This window comes from Loxodonta africana, chromosome X (assembly GCF_030014295.1).
Source record: "Loxodonta africana isolate mLoxAfr1 chromosome X, mLoxAfr1.hap2, whole genome shotgun sequence".
NCBI lineage: Eukaryota > Metazoa > Chordata > Mammalia > Proboscidea > Elephantidae > Loxodonta > Loxodonta africana.
In genome coordinates, this window is record NC_087369.1 from 177779478 (window position 1) to 177805246 (window position 25769).

Here is a 25769-nt window from a genome sequence, read left to right on the forward strand (position 1 = left end):
AATGCTAATTGTGTCTTTTGTAATCCCTAGAGTAACCACAAAGAAGTATACTCAACTTCATAGTGGTGGTGTTAGGTATCCTGGAGTTGGTTCTGACTCATAGCGACCCTATGTCCAACAGAATGAAACACTGCCCAGACCTGCACCATGCCCACCATCGTTATGCTCAAGCCCATTGTTGCAGCCACTGTGTCAATCCATCCCATTGAGGGTCTTCCTCTTTTTCACTGACCCTCTACTTTACCAAGCATGCTGTCTTTCTCCAGGAACTGATCTCTCCTGACAGCATGCCCAAACTATGTAAGATGTCTCACCATCCTTGCTTCTAAGGAGCATTCCACTTGTACTTCTTCTGAGACAGATTTGTTCATTCTTTTAGCACTCCACAGTATATTCAGTATTCTTCCTGAACACCACAATTCACAAAGACATCAATTATTCTGTCATCCTTATTCATTGTCCAGCTTTCACATGTGTATGAGGTGATTGGCTTGGGTCAGGTGCACCTTAGTCTTTAAGGTGACATCTTTGCTTTTCAACACTTTAAAGAGGTCCTTTGCAGCAGATTTGCCCAATGCAATGTGTCTTTTGATTTCTTGACTGCTTCTTCCATGACTGTTAATTGTGGATCCAAAGCAAATGATAGCCTTGACAATCTCAGTCTTTTCTCCATTTATCATGATCTGGTTTATGGGTTCAGTTGTGAGGACTTTTGTTTTCTTTATGTTGAGATGCAATCCATACTGAAGGCTGTGGTCTTTGATCTTCATTAGTAAGTGCTTCAAGTCCTCTTCACTTTCAGCAAGCAAGGTTGTGTCATCTGCATAATGCATGTTGTTAATGAGTCTTTCTCCAATCTTGATACCCTGTTCTTCATGTAGTCCAGCTTTTCTGATTATTTGCTCAGCATACAGAATGAATAGGTATGGAGAAACGATACAACCCTGACACATGCCTTTCCTGACTTTAAACCACTCAGTATCCCCTTGTTCTGCCCGAGCAACTGCCTCTTGATCTATGTACAGGTTCCTCATGAGCACAATAAAGTGTTCTGGAATTCCCATTCTTCACAATGTTGTCCATAATTTGTTATGATCCACACAGTCGAATGCTTTTGTGTAGACAGTAAGACACAGGTAAACATCCTTCTGGTATTCTCTGGTTTTAGCCAGGATCCATCTGACATCAGCAACGATAGCCCTGGTTCCACATCCTCTTCTGAATCTGGCCTGAATTTCTGGCAGTTACCTGTCAATATACTGCTATAGCCGTTTTTGAATGATTTCAGCAAAATTTTGCTTGCATGTGATATTAATGATGTTGTTCTATAATTTCCACATTCAGTTGAATCACCTTTCTTGGAAATAGGCAGAAATATGGATCTTTTCTAGTCGGTTGGCCAGGGAGCTGTCTTCCATATTTCTTGGCATTTTCCTCGGTTTCAGCTTGAACTTGGATATGAGCAATTCACGGTCAGTTCCACAGTCGGCTCCTGGCCTTGTTCTGACTGATGATATCAAGCTTTTCCATCGTCTGTTTCCACAGATACAGCCAATTTGATTTCTGTGTGTTCTACCTGGTGAGGTCCGTGCGTGTAGTCGCCGTTCATGTTGGTGAAAGAAGGTATTTGCAATGAAGAAGTCGTTGGTCTTGCAAAATTCTGTCATTCGATCTCTGGCATTGTTTCTATCACCAAGGCCATGTTTTCCAACTACTGATCCTTCTTCTTTGTTTCCAACTTTTGCATTCCAATCGCCAGTAATTATCAATGCATCTTTATTGCATGTTCAATCAATTTCAGACTGCAGCAGCTGATAAAAATCTTCTATTTCTTCATCTTTGGCCCTAGTGGTTGGCGCGTAAATTTGAATAATAGTTGTATTAACTGGTCTTCCTTGTAGGCGTATGGATGTTATCCTATCACTGACAGCGTTGTACTTTAGGATAGATCTTGAAGCATCCTTTTTGACGATGAATTCAACACCATTCCTCTTCGAGGTGTCATTCCCAGCATAGTAGACTATATGATTGTCTGATTCAAAATGGCCAATGCCAGTGCATTTCAGCTCACTAACACCTAGGATACCGATGTTTATGCGTTCCATTTCATTTTTGACAATTTCCAATTTTCCTAGACTCATACTTCGTACATTCTAGGTTCATATTATTAATGGATGTTTGCAGCTGTTTCTTCTCATTTTGAGTTGTGCCACATCAGCAAATGAAGGTCCCGAAAGCTTTACTCCATCCACGTCATTAAGGTTGACTCTACTTTGAGGAGGCAGCTCTTCCCCAGTCATCTTTTGAGTGCCTTCCAACCTGGGGGGCTCATCTTCCAGCACTATATCAGACAATGTCCCGCTGCTATTCATAAGGTTTTCACTGGCTAATGCTTTTCAGAAGTAGACTGCCGGGTCCTTCTTCCTAGTCTGTCCTAGTCTGGAAGCTTAGTTGGAATCTGTCTTCCATGGGTGACCCTGCTGGTATCTGAATACCGGTGGCATAGCTTCCAGCATCACAGCAACATGCAAGCCCCCACAGAATAACAACCTGACAGACGCATGGAGGTTCTACACAGTAGCCATACAAAATTGGAAAGAAAAAGTTAAACAGTACAATTTATAATACTTCCCCCCAAAAGAAATACTTAGGTATAAATTTACCAAAACAGGTACGAGATCTATCTGTATGCTGAAAACCACAAGACCTTGTTGAAAGAAATCAAAGAAGGCCTAATTAAATGAAGAGATGCACCATGTGTATGGACTGGAAGATTCAGCATAGTAAAGACTTCAGTTTTCTCCAAGTTAATCTATAGATTTAACGCAATATCTAGATAAAAGTCTTTTGTCAGATATGTAATTTGCAAATATGTTCACCCAGTCTATAGCTAGTCTTCCTTTTTTTTTTTAAACAGTGTCTATCACCAATATACAGTTGTTATTTTTTTATGAGTAGGAATCAACTCAACAGCACTGGGTTTGGGTTTTTTTTTTTTTAGTCACCAATATTTTGTCTCTTGATTATTGTTGTTTCATATAAAGTCTTAAAATTGAAGTTATTCTTCCAACTGGCTGTAATTTTACAGAAGTAGATCACCAGGCCTTTCTTCCATGGCACCATGGGACACGTTCAAAGTGGCAACCTTTTGGTTAGTAGCTGAGAGCAAACTATTTGCAGTACCCACGTACATATATAGCAGACTCAAAACTCAATAATAAGAAAGCAAGCAACTCTATTAAAAAATGGGCAAAGTTCACCTACAAGGATATAAACCAAAAAACCAAACCCATTGCCGTTAAGTTGATTCTGACTCATGGGTGATGAGGATATAAGGATAGCAAGTAAGCGCATGAGAAGAGGCTCAACATCATTAGCCATCAGTGAATCAGTTAAAACCATGTTAACATACTAGTACACACACATTGAAAACACCAGCATGAGTTGCCATTGAGTCAACTCAGACTCGTGGCAACCCCATGTGTTTCAGAATAGAACTGTGTCAGGCCTTCTGAGGTGAGTTCAAACTGCCCACCTTTACAAAAGTAAGCATCCATTTATTGTGTGGCCAGCAGTCTCACTCCTGGATATCTACCCTAAAGAAATGAAACCTTAATGTTACACAAAACCATATACTCAGTTGTTTATAGCAGCTCAATTCATAATTACCGTAAAGTAGAAATAACCCAAATTTCTTCAATGGGTGTGTGGATTAACAAACTCTTATATATCCATACAATGGAATACTGTTCTGCAATAAAAAGGAGTGAACTTTTGGTACAGGTGACAACTTGAAAGAATCTCAGAGGCTGTCAGTTGATCGCACTGTGATGCTAGAAACTATGCCACCAGTATTTCAAACACCAGCAGGATCATTCATGGTGGACAGGTTTCAGTAAAGCTTCCAGACTAAGACAGACTAGGAGGAAGGACCTGGCAACTTTCAAAAAAATTAGCCAGTGAAAACTTTATGGATAACAACAAAACATTGTCCAATATTATGCTGGAAAATGAGTCCCTAAGGTTGGAAGTCACCGAAAGTACAGCTGGGGAAGAGCTGCCTCCTCAAAGTAGACTGTGCCTTAATGATGTGGTATTGTCAATCACCTCATATGCATGTGAAAGCTGGACAATGAATAAGGAAGACCGAAGAAGAACTGACGCCTTTGAATTGTGGTGTTGGCGAAGAATATTGAATATACCATGGACTGCCAGAAGATTGAACAAATCTGTCTTGGAGGAAGTACAGCCAGAATGCTCCTTAGAGGTGAGGATGGTGAGATTTCATCTCCCTTACTTTGGACATGTTGTCAGGTGGGACCAATCCCTGCTGAAGGACATGCTCGGTAAAGTAGAAGGTCAGCAAAAGAGAGAGAGACCCTTAACAAGATGATTCAACACAGTGGCTGCAACAATGGGGTCAAGCATGCTTAGCACTGATTTGCTGGCTGCACCCCACCCTCACCCTAGGTGTTTTCATAAGCATGCTATGTTTTTTTTTAAACAGTAACATGTGAAAGACTATTTGTATGGTGGTGCTTGTGAGGTGCCTCTTTGGGGAGGGCAGGCCAGCAAACAAACACAGATGGTACGTGTTATTTGCATCAACATGAGGTATTGTGAGTATGGCGAAGGACTAGGCAACGTTTAGTTCTGTTATACCTAGGGTCACAATGAGTCGGAACCAACTTGATGGCACCTAACAACAAGTTAAAGAAGCCAGTCTTAGAAAGGCTATATACTGTATGATTGCATTTACATGACATTCTTGAAAAGAAAACTGTAAGGATGGGTGTGAGTATAAGGGGATAGAAGGAAAGTTTTTTAGGGCGGTAGATGGAAATTTCTGTATCTTCATTAAGGTGTTGGTTACATGAATCTGTACATATGTTTGTTAATATTCATAGCATTGTATTCCAAAAGGAAAAAGAAGTCCATTTTACTGTGTGATAATTGTTATGGATTGAACTGTGTCCCTAAAATATGTGTTGTAAATCCTAACCGTTATACCTGTGGTTATAATCTCATTTGGGAATAGGTTTTTTTTTGTTATGTTATGAGTCAGTATTAGTGTAGGGTGTGTCTGAAATCAGTCTCTTTTGAGATAGTAAAAGAGCAGTTTAAGCAAGCAGCAAGAAGGCAGAGCTGGGAGAAGATAGATGCCATGCCACATGAGATCGCCAAGGAATCAAGAAATGGAAACTGAAGACATAAGGACCTTCCCCCAGAGCCAACAGAGAGAGAAAGCCTTCCCTTGGAGCCAACACCCCTGAATTTGGACTTCTAGCCTCCTGAACTGTGAGAAAATAAATTCCTGTTTGTTAAAGCCATTCACATGTGCTATTTCTGATGTAGCAGCACTAGATAACTAAGACAATAATTAAAAAGTAAAACATTTTAAAAGCTATGTCTTTAGTACATTACCTCTGTAACAATTTGAAACTCTAGAGGAAAGAAATAATTTGTTAGGAAAATTACCAAAATTGATTAAGAAATAGAAAACTTTTTTAGTGCAATTACCAAAGCAGAGACTGAAAACAGTGATTATGGATCTACGATTTTAAAACATGTCAAGCTTACTTGGGTTTACAGCTGGATCTAACTAACTTTTAAAGGACAGATAGTTATAAGATTATTTACACATTTTTCCAGACCATAAAAAAAGGCTGAAAGTGCCTTAGTTTTTTGCTTTTAATAGCTAGAATAATTTTAACACCAAACCTGATAAAACATAGCACAGAAAAATAAGATTATTCACCAATTTTATTCATAAATATAGATATAAATTCAGAATAAGGTATTAACAAACCAAATTTAACAGCGTATTAGGGAATAGTACACCATGACTACGTTTAGTTTGTAAGGTTGGTTCAGCTTCAGGAAAGTCAAATGTAATTCAGAATGTAATGTAATTTGTTATATGAACAAATTAAAGAAGAAAAAACATACAATTATATCAATAGATACTAGAAATGCGTTTGATAAATTCATAGCCATTGCTAATGGAAACTGAGGTACATGCAGTTTCCCAACAACCCTGTTGGCATGGATTGAATTGTGTCCCCAAAAAATATGTGTATCAATTTGGCTAGGCCACAATTCCCGGTATTATGTGATTGTCTACCATTTTGTCATCGGATGTGATTTTCATATCTGTCGTAAATCCTATCTCTATGACGTTAATGAACTGGGATTAAGGGCAGTTATGTTAATGGGGCAGGAGTTAATCTACAAGATTAGATTGCATCTTGAGCCAGTCTCTTTTGAAATAGAAAAGAGAGAAGTAAGCAGAGAGACAGGGAGACCTCATACCACCAAGAAAGCAACCCTGGGAGTGGATGATTGAGACACCTGTCAAATAGAGATTATGGTTTGGTTTGTATTTTGGTTTTACTGATAAGGAAAATTGAGCTTAGAGCTTAAGAAACTTGCTGCAAGTCACAAAGCTAGTATACAGGGCCGTTCTTAATGGACAGATGTCCATACAGTATGTTGCACACAGGGCTCCTAACCAGTTCTTTCTGATTGGAACCCCTGCTGACAATGTGCATTTCTAACAAGGTCCCTGCTGAAAATGTGCATTTCTCCCCAGATAAACTGAATCAGAATCTACATTTTAACAAGATATCCAGGCAGTTCTTAGGTATAACTTCCTGGGAACTTGTTAGAAATGCACATTGTCAGCAGGGAACCAGTTGGAAGCCCTGGTTGCAAGTATCTTCCCCTAGGCTGACTTGGTTATGGTGTCATTTGACAAAGGAAAGTTTGAAAATAATGCGGTTAATGTCTTGTGTGTTTTCATTTTTTTATAATTTTGTTTTTTACATTTAGAACTTTAATTCATCTGAAACTTGTTTTTGTGAACTCTTTGAGGCGGGACTCTAACTTCATTTTATTCTAAATGGATCTCTCCTTTATTCCCTTGCCAATACCATGACTGTTTCTTTAATTACTATGGCATTTTAGGATAGAAACAGAGATAGGGTGTACAGTGGCTGAGAGAGTGGGGCCTTGAGCCATAGAGCCTGGTTTGAGTCCTGATGCTGCTACTAACTAGGTGTGTGGTTTTGGGCAAATAACTTAAGCTCTCTGCTTCAGTTTCCTTATGTGTAAAATGAAGATACTAATTCAATACTTAGCTCATAGGGTTTTTGTGAAAATGAAGTGAATTAATGAAAACATTTAGATAATGTCTGGCATTTAGGAAGACTCAAATGTAAGGTGTTACATGTTTTGGATTTGGTAAGGCATTTATACTCCAACATATATGTATGTGTGTGTGTTTTTTTTCAGGGGGGTTCTTATTGGTAAGGAACTATAAGAGCTGAATAGCAGGATTGGGTGGCAATCACCTTTTGTCTTCTTTCTGACTCTAATGGGAATATTTCTGATGTTTCACCATTAAGTATGAGTTTGTTGTGATTTTCTTTGCTTGTTGTTGTTAGTTGCCATTGAGTTGATCTGACTCGTGGTGACCCCCTCTGTGCAGAATAGAACTGCCCCTTAGGGTTTTCAAGACTATGACCTTTTGGAAATAGATTACCAGGCCTTTCAGAGGCACCTCTGGGTGGGTCCGAACCACCAACCTTTCAGCTAGTAGTCAAGCACTTAACCGCTTCCAGCACTCAGGGATTCCTTTATTAAGTTTAGGAAGTTAATCATGAATGTATATTTAGGGTTTTTTTTTTTTAATTTTTGTAAAAATAAATATAACACAACATGCCAATTTAGTTTTATCAAATGCTTGTTTGGCATTTCTTGAGTTGGTAATGTGTTGTTCCGTCTTTAAGCTATTAAGTGAAATGGGTTCAAAGTTTTTTGTGTTTTTTTATTAACATTTTGCTGTTGCATTACTGAGAATTCCTATTTACTACTAATATTGGGCTTAAGATTTTTACAACTATGTTCATAAATGAGATGGCCTCAAGTATCTTGCTTTGACTACCCTTGTCTGATTTTGGTATTAACCTTATTTTATGGAGTTATAAAATGAATTTGGTAGTTTCTCTTTTTCCAGAGAGACAACATAGCACAATGGTTAAGAACATGGCTATGCAGCCAGATGTTTTGGTTGGAATCCTGGCTCTACCACTTACTAGTTTTCTGACATCGGGTAAGGTGTTTAGCTTCTCTGTGCCTCATTTCCTCATCTGATGAATTTTCACAATTCACCCCTTTAACCAGCCCCCCGATGAAGAAACAGAACTTATTAGCACCCAGCATCCACCCTTTCTGCTTGTTGTAGTCGCTCATTTCCAACAAGGGCAACCACCGTCCTGACCTTCATCACTATAGATTACTTTTCCTTGTTTTTGAAGCATATTTTATATAAGTGCAGTATACAGTATGCACTCTGTTGTGTCTAGTTGCTTTCACCTAGTCTTATGCTTGTGAGATTTATCCAAATTGTTGCAAATAGCAGTAGTTTAGAAATTTTCATTGCTGTATAGTATTCCGTTGTGTGAATATAAACCCAGGGCCATTGAGTTGATTCCGACTCATAGCGATCTTGTAGGACAGGGTAGAATTGCCCCAGAGGTTCCCAGGAGTGCCTGGTGGATTCCAACTGCCGACCTCGTGGTTAGCAGCCATAACTCTTAACCACTGCGCCACCAGGGCTCCTGTACGAATATACCATAGTTTATTTATCCATTCTACTGGTGCTAAACAATTCCAGTTTTTGGCTCTTAAATTTTGCTGTTGTGAGTATCTTCATAGATGTCTTTTAGTGAACATATGTACATTTATTGGGTATTTCTAGGAATCTATGTATCTACGTATGTGTTCAGCTTTAGTAAATAATGTCAACAGTTTTCCAAAGATTTCCACTCCTTAGTCTGTGAGCTTTACTTGCTCCATAGCCCTGCCAATACTTGGTATTGTCTTTTTTTCATTTTAGCCATTCTGGTGAATGTATGGTAGTGTTTATGAAGTGCTTATTGAACCTCATTGCCCTTTTTTCTACTGGGTTGTCTGCCTTTATCTTATTAATTTGTTGTAATTATTTATGTATTCTAGACACGAGTCTTGTTACATGTTTTGCAAATGCCGTTTTACACTCTGTGGCTTGGCTTTTGACTCTTAATGGTTGCTTTTGATAATATGAGTTCTTAATTTTAATGTAGATCATTGGATCATTTTTTTTTCCTTTTTGGTTAATGTTCTTTGTGTTCTGTTTAAGATGTTTTTTCCTACCACCAAGGTCATTAAGATGTTCTCCTATTTTTTTTTCCTAGTTTTGTTAAAACTATAAAGCTATTAATATACCTGGAATTGATTTTTGTGTATGGTGTGAAGCAGGGGTCAAGATTAATTTTTTTCATGTGGATATCCAGTGAGTCAGAACCATTTATTTAAAGACTATTCCTTGATCACAAATCAGGAGTTCATGTATGTATTGATCTGTTTCTAGATTCTGTATTCTGTTCCACCTGTCTACTTGTCTATCCTTTTGCCAATTTCACACTGTCTTGATTACTGTAGCTTTATAATCAGTCTTGGATATGTGGTAATATCAGTCCTCCAGCTCTGAAATTCTTTAAGATTGCCTTAGCTATTCTTGGCCCTCTGCATTTCCATACAAATTTTAGAATGTGACTAAAGAAAAAAACCTGCTGGGATTGCATTGAATCGACAGCTAAATTCAGGTAGAACTGACATTTTTAAAGTATTAAGTCTTCCACTCTATCAACATGTTATATCCCTCCATTTGTGTGAGTCTTTAATTTTTCTCAATAATGTAATTTTCAGTCTTGCACATCTTTTGTTAGATTTGTTCCTAAGCTTTTGATGTTTATTTGAAAAACATTATAAAGCTATTTTATAAGTGGTATCACTTTTTAGAGTTCATTTTTTATTTGTTGCTGGTATATAGAAGTTCAATGAATTTTTGTATGTAGATCTTGTGTGCGGTGCCCATGCTAAATTCACTCACTAATTCTAATAGTGTGCGAATTTTTAAAATCTTTTTTATTTTGTATGTACACAATCAGGTCATTTGTGAATAATCACAATTTTGTTTCTTCCTTTCTAACCTGTATCCCTTTTCTTTCTTTTTCTTGCCTTATTGACCTTGCATCCTTTTCATATTCCTAAATTCATGATGTTTGTTGTAGTTTTTTGGGGGGGGGGAGGGTAGATATTCTTTATCAGATAAGGAAGTTCCTCTCTTAACTATGTTTTGGCTATGTTTCCTTTTATTGTTGTACTTGTTGTATGCCCTGGGATAAGCTATATCAGACTGGAATTATCTCTTTCTTAAAAGTTTGGTAGAAGTCTCCTAGAAAATCACCTTGGCCCAGTGCCTTCTGGTGGGTAGGTTTTCCCTCACCATCTTAAATTTCTTGTTCCCCCCCGCCAGGTTTTCTGTTCCTTCTCAAGTCAATTACGATAATTTATAGTTAACCTAGGAAATGATCCGTTTCATCTAAGTTTTCCAGTTTTTTTACTCGTATATGTAATTTATTTAAAAAATCTTCATTTTCTTTATCACACTTGTCACTAATTTAAATTATCTTGTTTGTTTATTCATTTGTTTATTTATCTCTCTTTCCCCACCTCCTCCCATTAGATTGTTGTTTTAAAATTTCTAGGTGTATAGATTTTGTGGGTTCTTTATGCTAATTTTTTAAACTATATTAGGGTAACCGTGGCCTTGTGATATCAGCTTTATGGAGATTTTTTGATATTTCCTTTGTTACCATGAACAGGAGTCCTCAAACTACATACTGCCTACGGTTGTTTTTCAGCTACAACCTCAGAGTTAAATAGTTGTGACAGAGACTCTATGGCCCACAAAATCTAAAATATTTACTATCTGGCCCTTCACAGAAGAAGTTTGCTGATCCTTGACCTAGAACATGGTCAATTTTTGTGACTTTTTCATGTGAATTGAAAGATATGTATGATGTCTCTTCGGTATAAAGTTCCTTATATCTCTGTTAGAATAAACTTGTTAAGTTGCGTTATACAGATCCTTACATACTTCCTCATTGTTTCTGTTTCCTTTATAGATAACTGTACATTTGTCTACTTCTCTTATTTTACTCCAAGTTTGCTTTATACGTTTTGAAGCTATATTGTTAGTGCATGAAGGTTCATGGCTATTATATTTTCCTGCTGTATTTTTCCTTCATTCAATATGGAATAGCCCTCTTGGTGTCATTTTATTTATTTATTTACTTATGCCTTGAATTCTTTATCTCTAAAGAATATTATTCTTTCCACCTACCAGGATTAAGTTCAGCTGCATATATTAGAAAAACAATTTAAATAAGAAATAAAATAAGTTTAAACAAGAAAGAGTCTTTCTTTCTTGGGTAAAAGAAGTCTGCAGATAGGTATTCCAGGCCACTATGATGTCAAAAGGGACCCAGGCTCCTATCTTTCTGCTTCACCATCTTGGTATATGGTTTCCATCCTAAGGTCCCCTCATGGTCCACGAGACTTCTGGAGCTCCAGCCAGCACATCTCCATTGAGGGCCAGAAGGAAGAGGAAAGGTAGGAGGGCAAAAAAGGGGCTTCCAATAAATGAGTCAATATCCAATAAATGACATTCCCAGAAGTTCCAGAAAACAATTCCACTTCCATCTCATTGGCAGAACTTAGTCAAATGGCCATACCTAAGCTACAAGGGTGACTGGGGAATACAGTGGTTTACTTTAGATGGTTCTGTCTTGGCTGAAAATCTTGGTATTCTGTTACCAAGGGGGAAAGTCAGAATGAACATTTGGAATAGACAACCAGCAATCTGCCACTGCCTGCTGTGCGTTGTAGTTCTTGTTATTAGCGTTTGGCTGTTATAACTTTTTCCATCCTTTATTTTCAACGTTCCTCAGTTATTTTGTTTCAGGTATGTCTCTTGTAAATAGAATATAGCAAGATCTTGAGTTATTCGATTTTAAACAATCAGAACATGTGTGTATTAATAGGTGAGTGTAATGCATTCATTTTTATTATCATTGCTGATATATGTGATATTCCTGCCATTATCTTTTTGCTTTCTGTTTGCCATACTTTCTCTTTAATTCTTTTTCCCTTTCCTGTCATTCGTTGGATTGATTAAATTGTCCTTGACTTTTTCATTCTTTTAGTTATTACTCTCAAACTTTCTGTTTCAAAATAATTTCAGATTTATAGAAAAGTTTCAAGAATAGTACAAAGAATTCATGTATACCCTAACCCATATCCCCCAATGTTAAGATTTTACTACATTTCCATTTTCATTTTTTCTTTATATATGTATTCATGTTTTTTTTCCTGAACCATTTGAGAGTAAGTTGCATACATGATGCTACTTCAGTGGTTATTTCCTAAAGAACAAGGACATTCTTTTACATAACCACAATATAATTGTCAAAATCAGGAAATTAACATTCATGCAACACTATATTATCTAATCCAGGTTTCCTAATAACATCCCTTTTAGCTGAAGGAATACAAAAAAATTTCATTCTGGCTTAGGTTTATGCATTCCACTTAACTGTCATGTCTCTTTAGTTTCCTTTCATCTGAAATACGTCTTTTGTGACTTTTAACATTTTTTAAATGTTAAAATTATTTTGAATAAATGTCCCTCATTTTGGATTTGTTGATGTTTCGTCATGATTAGATGCAAATTATACACTTTTGGCAAGAATGCCACAGAAGTGATGTGTTTCTCTTAGTGATTTGTATTAGAATTCACGTGATATCAGTATGTCCCATTACTGGTGATTTCCACTTTGATCAAGTGCTTAAGATAGTGTCTGTGAGGTTTTTCCACTGTAAAGTTACTATTTTTCCCTTTGCAATTAGTATCTTGTGAGAAGTTTACCATTCATTGGTTATTTTAAACCATTTTATTACTAAGATAGTTGTCAAATGGCAATGTTAAAATTCCATGATTCCTTCTACATTTAATTAGTTTATTTTGTTCAATGGATTCTATTCTGTTGCTATCATTAGTTATTTTCAGATTCAGCCAGTGTAAGCCCCTCCCATATTCTTTTGACATGTTCCCATAGTTCTTTGAGTACCACCTGATTTTCTAGCACAAGATGATGCTCTAGATTCATCTTCTACTTTCCTGTACCCAGTCCTGAATTCAGAATTTCTCCAAGGATCTTTGGCTCCTTTTATTTATTTTTTAACAGCTTTATTGGGGTATAATTGACATATCATAAGCTGTACATGTTTAAAGTGTACAATTTGTTAAGATTTGACATGTATATATGTGTGAAACCATCACCACAATCAAGATAATGAAAGTGTCTATCATCACCCAACAGTTTCCTTGTGCCCTTTGTAATTCTTGCCTGTTCCCATCCCAGCCCCAGCAAACACTGATTTGCTATCGTAATAGATTAGTTTGTATATTCTAGAATTTCATATATATGGAACCATAGAGTATGTACTCTTTTTTTGTCTGGATTCTTTCAAAAGCCATAATTATTTTCAGACTCACCCATGTTATAACCAAAAACCAAACCCGTTGCCATGAAGTTGACTGCGACTCATGGGAACCCTATAGCACAGAGTAGAACTGCCCCCACAGGATTTCCAGGGAGTGGCTGGTGGATTCGAACTGCTGACCCTTTGGTTAGCAGCTTGAGCTCTTAACCACCTCACCATCAAGGCTATCAATAGTTCATTCCTTTTTATTATGGAATAGTATTCATTTGTAGAAACATTACCACAATTTTTTTATTGACTCACATGTTGATGGACATTTAAATTGGTTCCAAGTTTTTTCTATTACAAATAAAGCTGCTTTGAACATTACCTACAAGTCTTTTTCTTCCCTTGGGGAAACATCTAGGAGCGGATTGGCTGAATCATATGGTGGATGTTTTCCAGAATAGCCTGTTGGGATTTTGGTTGGGATTATGTTGAATCTGTAGATCATACTGGGAAGAAATGACAGTTTGACAATATTGAGTCTTCCAAGCATGGTGTATCTCTCCATTTATTTAGGTTTTTAATTTTCTTAATGGTTTGTAGTTTCCAGTATACAAGTCTAGCATATCTTTTGTCACATGTATCCCTATATTTTCATATGTTTATCCCATTTTAAAAGCTACTGTTTCTATTTTAATTTCCTGTTGTTCATTGCTACTATATAAATTTAAAAAAAAAACTTTTTTTTTTAAATACAGCTAATTCTTGTATATTGAGTTTGTATCCTGCAACTTTGCTAAATTCACTTGTTACTTGTACCTTTTTAAAGATCTTATACATAGATGATCATGTCATCTGTGAATAAAGGCAATTTTCTTCCTTTCCAATCTGGATGCCTTTGTTTTGTTTTGTTTTTGCCTTATTTCACTCATTGGTACGTCCCGTAAACTTGTTGAATACAACTGTTGACAGCAGTCATCATAGCCTTGTTGCTGATCTTTGGGGAAAGCATTTGATCTTTCACTATTAAGTACAATATTTCCTGAAGGTTTTTTTTGTACATCCTCTTTATCGGTTTAAGGAAGTTCCCTTATATTCCTAATTTGCTGAAAATTTTCTTTTTCATCTAAAATGAATGTTGGATTTTATCAAATGCTTTTTCTTTATCTATTGTCTATTTAGTCTATTAATATTGATTAATTACATTGATTGAATTTTCAGTGCTAAAGCAACCTTACATTCCTGGAATAAGCTCACTGCTGATGATTTATTCTCCATTTTATATATTGTTGCATTTGATTTGCTAAAATTTTGTTTAGAATTATTTAATTTAGTTTGTAGTTTTTGTTTCTTATAAAGTCTCTCTGGCTTTGATATCAGAGAAATGCTGGCTTTGGAAAATGAATTGGACGGTATTGCCTCCTTTTTCAGTTTTATGGAAGAGTTTGTGTATAGCTGATATTTCTTTCTTGCGTGTTTGGTAGAATTCACCAGTGAAGCCTTTTAGTCCTGGAGTCTTCTTTGTGGGAAACTTTTAAACTACTTAATAGATACAGGGTGATTCAGGTTATCTATTTCTTCTTGAGCAAGCTTTTTTCTTTCCTTTTTAATTTTGTTTTAGGTGAAAGTTTACAGGGAAAATTACTTTCTCATCCGAAAATTTATACACAAATTGTTTTGTGACATTGATTGCAATTCCCGCAATGTGTCAGCACTCTCCCCCTTTTCCTTTCCATCCTGGGTTCCCATGTTCATTCCTCCAGTTTTCCTGTCTCTGCCTACCTGCTCCTCTTTGCTTTTGGGCAGGTGTTGCCCTTTTGGTCTCAAATACTTGACTGAACTAAGAAGCACATTCCTAATGTGTGTTGTTCTTTGTTTTATAAGCTTGTCTAATCTTTGGCTGAAAGGTGGACTTTGGGAGTGGCTTCAGTTCTGAGTCAGTGGGGTATCTGGGGACCATAGTCTCGGGGGTTCCTCCGGTCTCTGTCAGACCAGTAAGCGTGTGTGTGTGTGTGTGTGTACAGCGTGTGTAGTGTGCATGTATATGTGTGTGTGAGTGATCTATATTTTTCTCCCACTCTTTCTGGAACCCTTTATTGTGATCCTCATCAGAGCAGCTGGTGGTGGTAGCCAGGCACCATATAGTTCTTCTGGGCTCAGGCTGGTGGAGGCTATGGTTCATGTGGTCCATTAGACTAATATTTTCCTTGTGTCTTTGGTTTTCTTCATTCTCCTTTGCTCCGAACGTGATGGGACCAATAGATGTATTTTAGATGGCCGCTCACAAGTTTTTAAGACCCCAGATTCTACTCACCAAAGTAGTATGTAGAACATTTTCTTTATGAAGTGTGTTATGCCAACTGACCTAGATTGCCTTATGAGACCATGGTCCCCAACCCTCAGCCCCCAGTAACTTGGTCTCTCAATGTGTTTAGATGTGTCTAGGAAGCTGCTATGGCTTTGTCTTGGTCAAGTTGTGCTGCCTTCCCCTATACTGTGTGTTGTCTTTCCCTTCACCACAGTTAACGCTTGTCTACTACCTAGTTAGTGATTTTCCCTCTCCATCTCTCTCCTCCCTCCAAGCCATCAAAGGTTGATTTTTTCTGTATCTAATGTGGTAATTATCGAACAATATTAATATCACACACAAGTAAAATTTTGCGAAAGAGCTTTCAAAAGTGATTGCAGCTGTACATCGGCAAGGCACTGCCAGAAATTCAAGCTGGATTCAGAAGAGAACATGGAACAAGGGATGTCACTGCTGATATCAAATGGATCATGGCTGAAAGCAGAGAATACCAGAAGGATGTCTGCTTGTGTTGTATTGACTGTGCAAAGGCATTCGACTGTGTGGATCATAACAAATTATGGGTAACATTGCAAAGAATAGGAATTCCAGAACACTTAATTGTGTTCATGAGGAACCTGTACATAGATCAAGAGGCAGTAGTTCGAACAGAACAAGGGGATACTGCATGGTTTAAAATCAGGAAAGGTGTGCGTCAGGGTTGTATCCTTTCATCATACTTATTCAATGTGTATGCTGAGCAAATAATCCAAGAAGCTGGACTATATGAGGAAGAACGGGGCATCAGAATTGGAGGAAGACTCATTAACAACCTGTGTTATGCAGATGACACAACCTTGCTTGCTGAAAGTGAAGAAGACTTGAAGCACTTACTAATGAAGATCAAAGACCTCAGACTTCAGTATGGAAAACCCCTGAACATAAAGAAAACAAAAATCCTCATAACTGGGCCAATAAGCAACATCATGATAAACGGAGAAAAGATTGAAGTTGTTAAGGATTTCATTTTATTTGGGTCCACAATCAACAGCCATGGAAGCAGCAGTCAAGAAATCAAGACACACTTTGCATTGGGTAAATCTGCTGCAAAGGACCTCTTCAAAGTGTTGAAGAACAAAGATGTCACTTTAAAGACTAAGGTGCACCTGACCAGGCCATGGTGTTTTCAGTCGCCTCATATGCATGTGAAAGGTGGACAATGAATAAGGATAGCTGAAGAAGAATGGATGCCTTTGAATTGTGGTGTTGGCGAAGAATATTGAATATACCATGGACTGCCAAAAGAATGAACAAATCTGCCTTGGAAGAAGTACAGCTAGAATGCTCATCAGAAACGAGGATAGCAAGACTTCGTCTCACTTACTTTGTGTATGTTATCAGGAGGTACCAATCCCTGGAGAAGGATGTCATGCTTTGTAGAGTAGAGGGTCAACGAAAAAGAGGAAGGCCCTCAAAGAGATGGGTTGACACAGTGACTACAACAATGGGCTCAAGCATAACGATTGTGAGGATGGTGCAGGACCAAGCAGTGTTTCATCCTGTTGTGTGTAGGGTTGCTATGAGACGGTGCCTAATAATAACAACAAACCTTTTCTTGGGTTTTTATAATAGTAGTCTCATACAATATTTGTCCTTTTGGGTTTGACTTATTTCACTCAGCATAATGCCTTCCAGATTCATCCACGTTGTGAGGTGTTTTGCAGATTCATGATTGTTCTTTAAGATTGGGTGATATTCCATTGTGCCTGTGTACCATAGTTTGTTTACCCATTCATCTGTTGATGGGCACTTAGGTTGTTTCCATCTTTTTGCTATTGTGAACAATGCTGCAGTGAACATGAATGTGCATATGTCTATTCATGTGACGGCTCTTACTGCTCTAGGATATATTTCTAGGAGTGCAATTGCTGGATCCTATGGTAATTCTATCTCTAGCTTTTTAAGGAGGTTCCATATCATTGTCCATAGTGGTCGTACCATTTTACATTCCCACCAGCAGTGCATTAGAGTTCCAATCTCCCCGCAACCTCTCCAACTTTTGTTATTTTCTATTTTTTTGATCAGTGCCAATAACGTCAGGGTGAGATGGTATCCCGTTGTAGTTTTGATTTACATTTCTCTAATGGCTAATGATCACAATCATTTCTTCATGTGTCTTTTAGCCGCCTGAATGTCGTTTGAGTGAAGTGTTTGAGCTAGCTTTGGTACTTTGTGTCTTTCAAGGGATTTATCCATTTCATCTACGTTGTTGAATTTGTTAGCATAATATTCCCTTATCCTTTCATTATCTGTAGAATCTAATGTCATTTCTCTAATTCCTGTATTGGCATTTTGTATCATCTCTCCCATTCCTATATTGGTAATTTGTGTCTTCTCCTTTTTCCTGATAAGTCTGGTGTAGCTTTAACAATTTTACTGATATTTTCAAGGAATCGCCTTTGGTTTCATTGATTTTCTTTATTGTTTTTGTTTACTATTCCATTGATTTCTGCTCTGATCTGTGTTATTCCCTGCATCTTGCTTACTTTGAGCTTCATTTTTTTTTTCATTTTCTAGTTTCTTTTAATGAGAATAGAAGTAGAGGTAATTGATTTCATACCTGTATTTTTTTTTCTAATATAAGCATTGAGCGCTATAAATTTCCATTTAAGTACTGCTTTTGTTGTATCCCTCAAATTTTGATATGTGTTTTCATTTTCACTCAGTTCAAAATGCTTTTTAATTTTTCTTTTTATTTCTTCATTGACCCGCAGGCTATTTAGAAGTGTTATTTAGTTTCTAAATACTTAGGGATTTTCCTGATGTCTTTTTTTTTTAAAACAAGGTTAATAAATTTTACTAGGTTTTTTTCATCCTTAAAGGAGCTATGTGAAAAAGAAGTCTGTGAAGTGTAGATTGCAGGGGGTCTGCTTTTTCTCTACTCATCCTCATTGGTGTCTGGTGTCATTCCCTTCTGTAACAACTCTTGAAATCAGAGCCACTACAGTCATGTGTGTTCTCTGTGATTATCTCATCAGTCTTTATAAAAATATATTCCAATGAAGCCATAATTCTAGTCAACTGGGGCATCAAGCACAAGCTTATTCGACAGATGCTAACCCTAGAGCCAAGAGTAGCCAAGTGCTTTGTTCAAAATTATTTAGGTAGTTGTGATTTCTGTTTTTTTTTTTTCAAGTACATGAAGCCAAAGTTGTTTTCTATTTTTTTTAATCCTTTTTTTTTCTTTTAATAATATTGTGTTTTTGGTGAAGGTTTACCCAGAAGTTTAGGTTCCCACTCAACAATTTCTACACAAGTTGTTCAGTCACATTGGTTACATTCTTCACAATGCGTTAACATTCTCATTATTTCCGTTCTGGTTGTTCCATTTCCATTAATCTAGTTTCCCTGCCCCCTTACATTATCATCTTTGGTTTAAAGTAATCGTTGACACTTTGGTGTCATATAGGTGATTTTTTAAAGGAGCACAGTACTTATAGGTGATATTCATTATATATATGTGTGTGTGTGTATATATTTAATAATATTTTATTGTGTTTTCAATGAAAGTTTACATGGCAAATTAGGTTCCCATTTGACAATTTCTATACAAATTGTTCAGTGACATTAGTTACATTTTTCACAGTGAGTCAACATTCGCTTTAATTGTGTTCTGGTTGTTCCATTTCCGGTGCTCTAGTTTCCTTGCCCCCTTATATCTTTCTTTTCTTTAGAGTAATTGATGTCTTTTTTTAAACTGATTTTTTAACTTAATTCCTTTATAGACAGAAAAAGACTTCATATATCTTGAGACCTTTCAAAGTTATTGAGACTTGTTTATGGCCCAGAATACAGTCTGTCTAGGTAGAAGTTCTGTGTATGTTTGAAAAGAATATGTATTCTGCTGTCGTTGGGTAGAATATGCTATAAATGTCCATTCGTTCAAGTTTTTTGGTAGTGTTGTTCAAGTTGTATATTTTTACTGATTTTTGGTCTACCTGTTTTACCAATTATCGAGAGAGGGGTATTGAAGTCTTCCACTATATTCATGGATTTGTCTGTTTCTCTTCACAGCTCTATTATTAGATGGAAAAATATTTAGGACTGTTAATGTCTTATTGATGAATTGACCCTGCTATCATTATGAAATTACTCTTTTCATCCCTGATAATATTCTTGCTCTTAAATCTACTTTGTCTGATACTAGCATAGCTACACCAACTCTCTTTTGATTATTGCTAACATGACGTATCTTTTTTACTTTTAACTTTTTGCGTCCTTAGATTTAAAGTGGGGTTCTTGTAGTTGTTAGCATATAGTTGGCTCTTGTTTTTTTTTTAATTCAGTCTGACAATCTCTGACTTTTAATCAGCATATTTAGTCCCCATACATTTAATATGATTATTAATATGATTGGGTATAAAACTACCATCTTGTTGTTTGTTTTCTGTTTGTCTCATCTGATGTTTGTTTGCTTTTTCCTCTTTTCCTGCCATTTTTGTTGGCTTACTAGTTACGATTCTTTGTTATGTTATTTTAGTAGTTGCTTTAGAGTTCATAGCAGGGTTTCTAACATCAGCATTGTTGACATTTGGGGCTGGATAATTGTCATGAGGGCTGTCCTGTGCATTTTAGGATGTTTAGCAGCATCACTGGCTTTTCACCTACTAGATGCCAGTAGCACCTCCCTAATTTCGACAACCAGAAATATCTCCAGACATTGCTAGATATCCCCTGCAGGGGAAAAGTGCCCCCCTGTTGAGAATCACTGCTTTAAGGTATACATCTTTTAATTATCACAGTAAGAAAAAATGTTTTTGTATTTACTCATGTAGTTACCATTTCCAGTACCCTTCATTTCTTTGTTTACATCTGGCATCATTTTCTTTCTTCTTGAAGAAATCGTTTACTATTTCCTGTACTGGCAATATAGTCTTTCAACTTTTGTATGTCTGACAGAGTTTTTTCCTCACTTCCATTTTTGAAAGATATTTTCACTGGGCAAAAAATTCTAGGTTGGCTTTTTATTCTTTCAGCACTATAAAGCTATTTTTCTACTGTTGAAAAAGAAATTGGCTGTCATGCTTACCTTTGTTCCTCTCTACTTAATCTCTTTTTTATGGCTTCTTTTAAGATTTTCTCCTTGCCACCAATTTTAAATTATTTATGATGTGCCTTAGTGTTTTTTGGGTTTTTTTGGTTTGTTTTTTTAGTGTAGTTCTTTTCATGTTTCCTGTGCTTGGATTTCATCGGGCTTCTTGGATCTGTGGATTTATATTTCTCATCAAATTTGGAAAACTTTTGGCCATTATTTACACAAAAAAATTCTGTCCGACCCTGTCCCTCACCCCCCTCCTTCTAGTAGTCCAACTGCACATGTATCTGGTCATTTGATATTGTCCCACAATTCACTTATATGCTGTCCATTTTTTTTTTCAGTCTTCTTTTCTATCTGTAATTTATATTATATAGTTTCTGTGTCCGTGTCTTCGAGTTAATTAATTTTTTTTTCTTCTGCAGTGTTTAATTTTCCATTGTATGCAGTGTATTTTTTTTTTATATCAGGGATTGTAGTTTTCATCTCTAGAGGTTCAATTTAAGTGTTTTCAGTATCTTCCTGTCTCTACTTAATATGTTTTCTTTCATCATCATTTTGTAATTTTCAGTATACAGATTCTATATGTTTTGTTTATACCATGACAACTAGCAGCAATAATACCTTTATATTTCAGTTTCTTAGCAATTATAAAAATTGTATTTTTAATTTTTTTTCCAATTATTCATTACTAATACATTATAGACATTTTTGTTTACCCAATTTTTTATGGCTTATCTCTTCTTCTTCAGTAATGAGTACTAAATGTGGGTCTGTTTTCCTTATCTCTTGACTTTCTCTTATTCTCCATCTCTTTGTTAGCACTATATTCTAGGAGGATCCCTTGGTTTGATGTTCCAGTTCGTTACTTCAGATTTCATCTATGTCCATGATAATATTTCTTAGCTAACAAGACTTTTCATTTCAGAAGTCATTTTAATTTCCATGATCTCTGTTTCTTTTTATGATAAGCTGTTTGTTTCATGGATGGGATATCTTCTCTAATCTTTATGAGAATATTAAGGTTGTTTTAAAACTTGTTTCTTCTTGGAGCTCTATTTCATCAGGTCTTAGTTCCTCTGTTAATTTTTTGCCTCTTTTCATCCTTTTCTTTAACTGTTTGGAGTTTTTTTATATACTCATTTGTTTTTATAGTGTGTATTTTAGATTTTCATAACCTCTCTATGGTTATGATTTCTGTGTTCAACAAGCCAGATCCAGTGATTGTGGGAGGACAGGATGTGCTACTTGTTGTGGAATATCACTGTCTCATTATCTATACATTATGGCTACCTGCCACCAGGGCCCAGCCCTGCATCTCAGGCTCAAATGCCCCATATTCACTGCTCCTACCTGGGAGTAGACACTTCTATTGCCTATTTCTTGGCTCAAGGGATGGGGCTGGGACGGGGAGTAAGGGTCCTGTATGGCTGCTCAGATTGCAATTACCAAATCAGTATGCTGACAATTACCCCAAGACTCGCTCCTGCTCTCAATATTTATGCCCTGAGCTTGGAGCCCTGCAGGATCCTCTCTAGTCCTGTCCTGCACACTTTGGTCTCTGATTTCATCTATTAGTCCAATCCCATTTACTTTCTGCTTTTTAGGGATGGCTCATAATTTTTAGATAACAAGACTATACTTTTTTATTTTCTAATGCTGTTAAAGATTAAAAACCTTTTTAGTATCTATATACTTTTTCCTGTCAGTTTTAATGATTTTTGGTAGCAGGAGAGGCAGATTGGTATGTTCAATCTACCATCTTGTTCTTTTATCATTTCATTTAACAACTTTATCCAACTGTAATTTTTTTTCATGTGTGGTATGACTGTAGTATATAACTTTTAAAGTAATGCTTAACCCATTGTTCTAGCACTGTTTTTTGAATAATTTTTTCTCTCCTGACTTGAATTGTCACCTCCTTTGATATGCTTTGGCCTGTTTGGAAGCTTTATGTCTTATTCTGTGAATTTGTGTGAAATTTTTGCATCGATACAATAGTGTATGAATTATTTTAGTGTCATAATGCACATTAGTATCTGGTAGTATATTTCCTTGTTGTACTTCTTTTTCAGTATTTTCTTGACTCTTCATATCCATTTATTCTTCTAGAAGAATTTAAAAATTGTTTTTCTTTCACTTTTCAAAAAATTTACTTGGGATTTCGAATTAAATATATGGCTTAATTTGGATTAAGACGTATTTTATGTCTTTTTACTAAAATAAAAAGAATTTTCTGACAGCTCATCAACACTGGAGATAGTTGCCATATTTTCACTGGGAGCTGCTCAGTTATACCACTGGGGAAGGAATTCGGGCCCTCAATACAGGGCCTTTATGTTTCATAACCTTATCACCCTGAAGATTCCATTATCTGATGATGTATCTTAATTTTGTAGTTTATATTTCTAGGTATTATTTTATTTTTCAACTCATATTCTTCTCCTGCTTGTTGTTGTTAGGTGCCGTCCAGTCGATTCCGACTCATAGTGACCCTATGCACAACAGAACGAAACACTGCCCGGTCCTGCATGATCCTTACAATCGTTGTTATGCTTGAGCCCATTGTTGCAGCCACTGTGTCAGTCCACCTCGTTGAGGGTCTTCCTCTTTTCCACTGACCCTGTGCTTTGCCCAGCATGATGTCCCTCTCCAGGGACTGATTCCTCCTGACAACATGTCCGAAGTACGTAAGACGCAGTCTTGCCACCCTTGCCTCTAAGGACCATTCCGGTTGTACTTCTAAGACAGGTTTGTTTGTTCTTTTGGCAGTCCATGGTATATTCAGTATTCTTCGCCAACACCACAATTCAAAGGAGTCAGCTCTTCTTCGGTCTTCCTTATTCATTGCCCAGTTTTCAAATGCATATGATGCGATTGAAAATACCATGGCTTGGGTCAGGCCCACCTAAGTCTTCAAGGTGACATCTTTGCTCTTTAACACTTTGAAGAGGTCCTTTGCAGCAGATTTGCCCAATGGAATGCGTCTTTTGATTTCTTGACTGCTGCTTCCATGGCTGTTGATTGTGAATCCAAGTAAAATGAAATCCTTGACAACTTCAATCTTTTCTCCGCTTATCGTGATGTTGCTCACTGGTCCAGTTGTGAGGATTTTTGTTTTCTTTATGTTGAGGTGTAATCCATACTGAAGGCTGTGGTCTTTGATCTTCATTAGTAAGTGCTTCAAGTCCTCTTCACTTTCAACAAGCAAGGTTGTGTCATCTGCATAACGCAGGTTGTTAATGAGTCTTCCTCCAATCCTGATGCCCCGTTCTTCTTCATGTAGTCCAGCTTCTCCTATTATTTGTTCAGCATACAGATTGAATAGGTATGGTGAAAGAGTACAACCCTGACGCACACCTTTCTTGACTTTAAACCAATCAGTATTCCCTTGTTCTGTACAAACAACTGCCTCTTGATCTATGTACAGGTTCCCCATGAGCACAATTAAGTTTTCTGGAATTCCCATTCTTCGCAGTTTATCCATAGTTTGTTATGATCCACACAGTCAAATGCCTTTGCATAGTCTATAAAACACAGGTAAACATCCTTCTGGTATTCTCTGCTTTCAGCCAACAGCCATCTAACATCAGCAATGATATCCCTGGTTCCACGTCCTCTTCTGAAACTGGCCTGAATTTCTGGCAGTTCCCTGTCGATATACTGCTGCAGCCGTTTTTGAATGATCTTCAGCAAAATTTTGCTTGCGTGTGATACTAATGATATTGCTCAATAATTTCCACATTTGGTTGGATCACCTTTCTTGGGAATAGGCACAAATATGGATTTCTTCCAGTGGGCTGGCCAGGTAGCTGTCTTCCAAATTTCTTGACATAGACGAGTGAGTACTTCTAGCGCTGCATCCATTTGTTGAAACATCTCAGTTGATGTTCCATCTATTCCTGGAGCCTTGTTTTTCACCAGTGCCTTCGGAGCAGCTTGGACTTCTTCCTTCAGTATCATTGGCTCCTGATCATATGCCACTCTTGAAATGGTTGAACGTTGACTAATTCTTTCTGGTATGGTGACTCTGTGTACTCCTTCCATCTTCTTTTGATGCTTCCTGCGTCGTTTAATATGTCCCCCATAGAATCCTTCACTATTGCAACTTGTCGCTTGAATTTTTTCTTTAGTTCTTTCAGCTTGTGAAACGCCGAGCGTGTTCTTCCCTTTTGGTTTTCTATCTCCAGGTCTTTGCACATGTCATCATAATACTTTACTTTGTCTTAAGCCACCCTTTGAAATCTTCTGTTCAGCTCTTTTACTTCATCATTCCTTCCTTTTGCTTTAGCTGCTCAATGTTCGAGAGCAAGTTTCAGAGTCTCCTCTGACGTCCATCTTGGCCTTTTCTTTCTTTCCTGTCTTTTTAATGGCCTCTTGCTTTCTTCATGTATGATGTCCTTGATTTCATTCCACAACTCGTATGGTCTTCAATCATTAGTGTTCAACGCGTCAAATCCATCCTTGAGATGATCTCTAAATTCAGGTGGGGTATACTCAAGGTCGTATTTTGGCTCTTATGGACTTGCTCTGATTTTTTTCAGTTTCAGCTTGAACTTGCATATGAGCAATTGATGGTCTGTTCCACAGTCGGCCCCTGGCCTTGTTCTGACCGATGATACTGAGCTTTTCCATCGTCTTTTTCCAGAGATGTAGTCGATTTGATTTCTGTGTGTTCCTTCTGGTGAGGTCCATGTGTATAGTCACCGTTTATGTTGGTGAAAAAATGTATTTGCAATGAAGAAGTCGTTGGTCTTGCAAAATTCTATCATTCGATTTCCGGCATTGTTTCTGTCACCCAGGCCATATTTTTCCAACTATCGATCCTTCTTCTGCGTTTCCAACTTTCGCGTTCCAATCACCAGTAATTATCAGTGCATCCTGATGCCATGTTCAATCAATTTCAGACTGCAGAAGCTGATAAAAATCTTCTATTCATCTTTGGCTTTAGTGGTTGGTGCGTAAATCTGAATAATAGTCATATTAGCTGGTCTTCCTTGTAGGCGTACG

General features: G+C 37.0%; 1 protein-coding gene across 3 annotated transcripts in view; it reads left to right on the top strand.

Annotated features, from left to right (window-relative positions):
• BRCC3 (BRCA1/BRCA2-containing complex subunit 3) overlaps nt 1-25769 on the top strand; it is a 66777-nt gene that overhangs the window by 20818 nt on the left and 20190 nt on the right. For 2 of the 3 annotated variants that reach the window (XM_003421746.4, XM_064277827.1), the window contains one exon: nt 11425-11499. The exons of the other annotated variant lie outside the window; for it this stretch is intronic. In XM_003421746.4, the coding sequence (XP_003421794.1) occupies nt 11425-11499 (75 nt within the window). The remainder of the gene's footprint in view (nt 1-11424; nt 11500-25769) is intronic. 3 annotated transcript variants of the gene reach the window in all.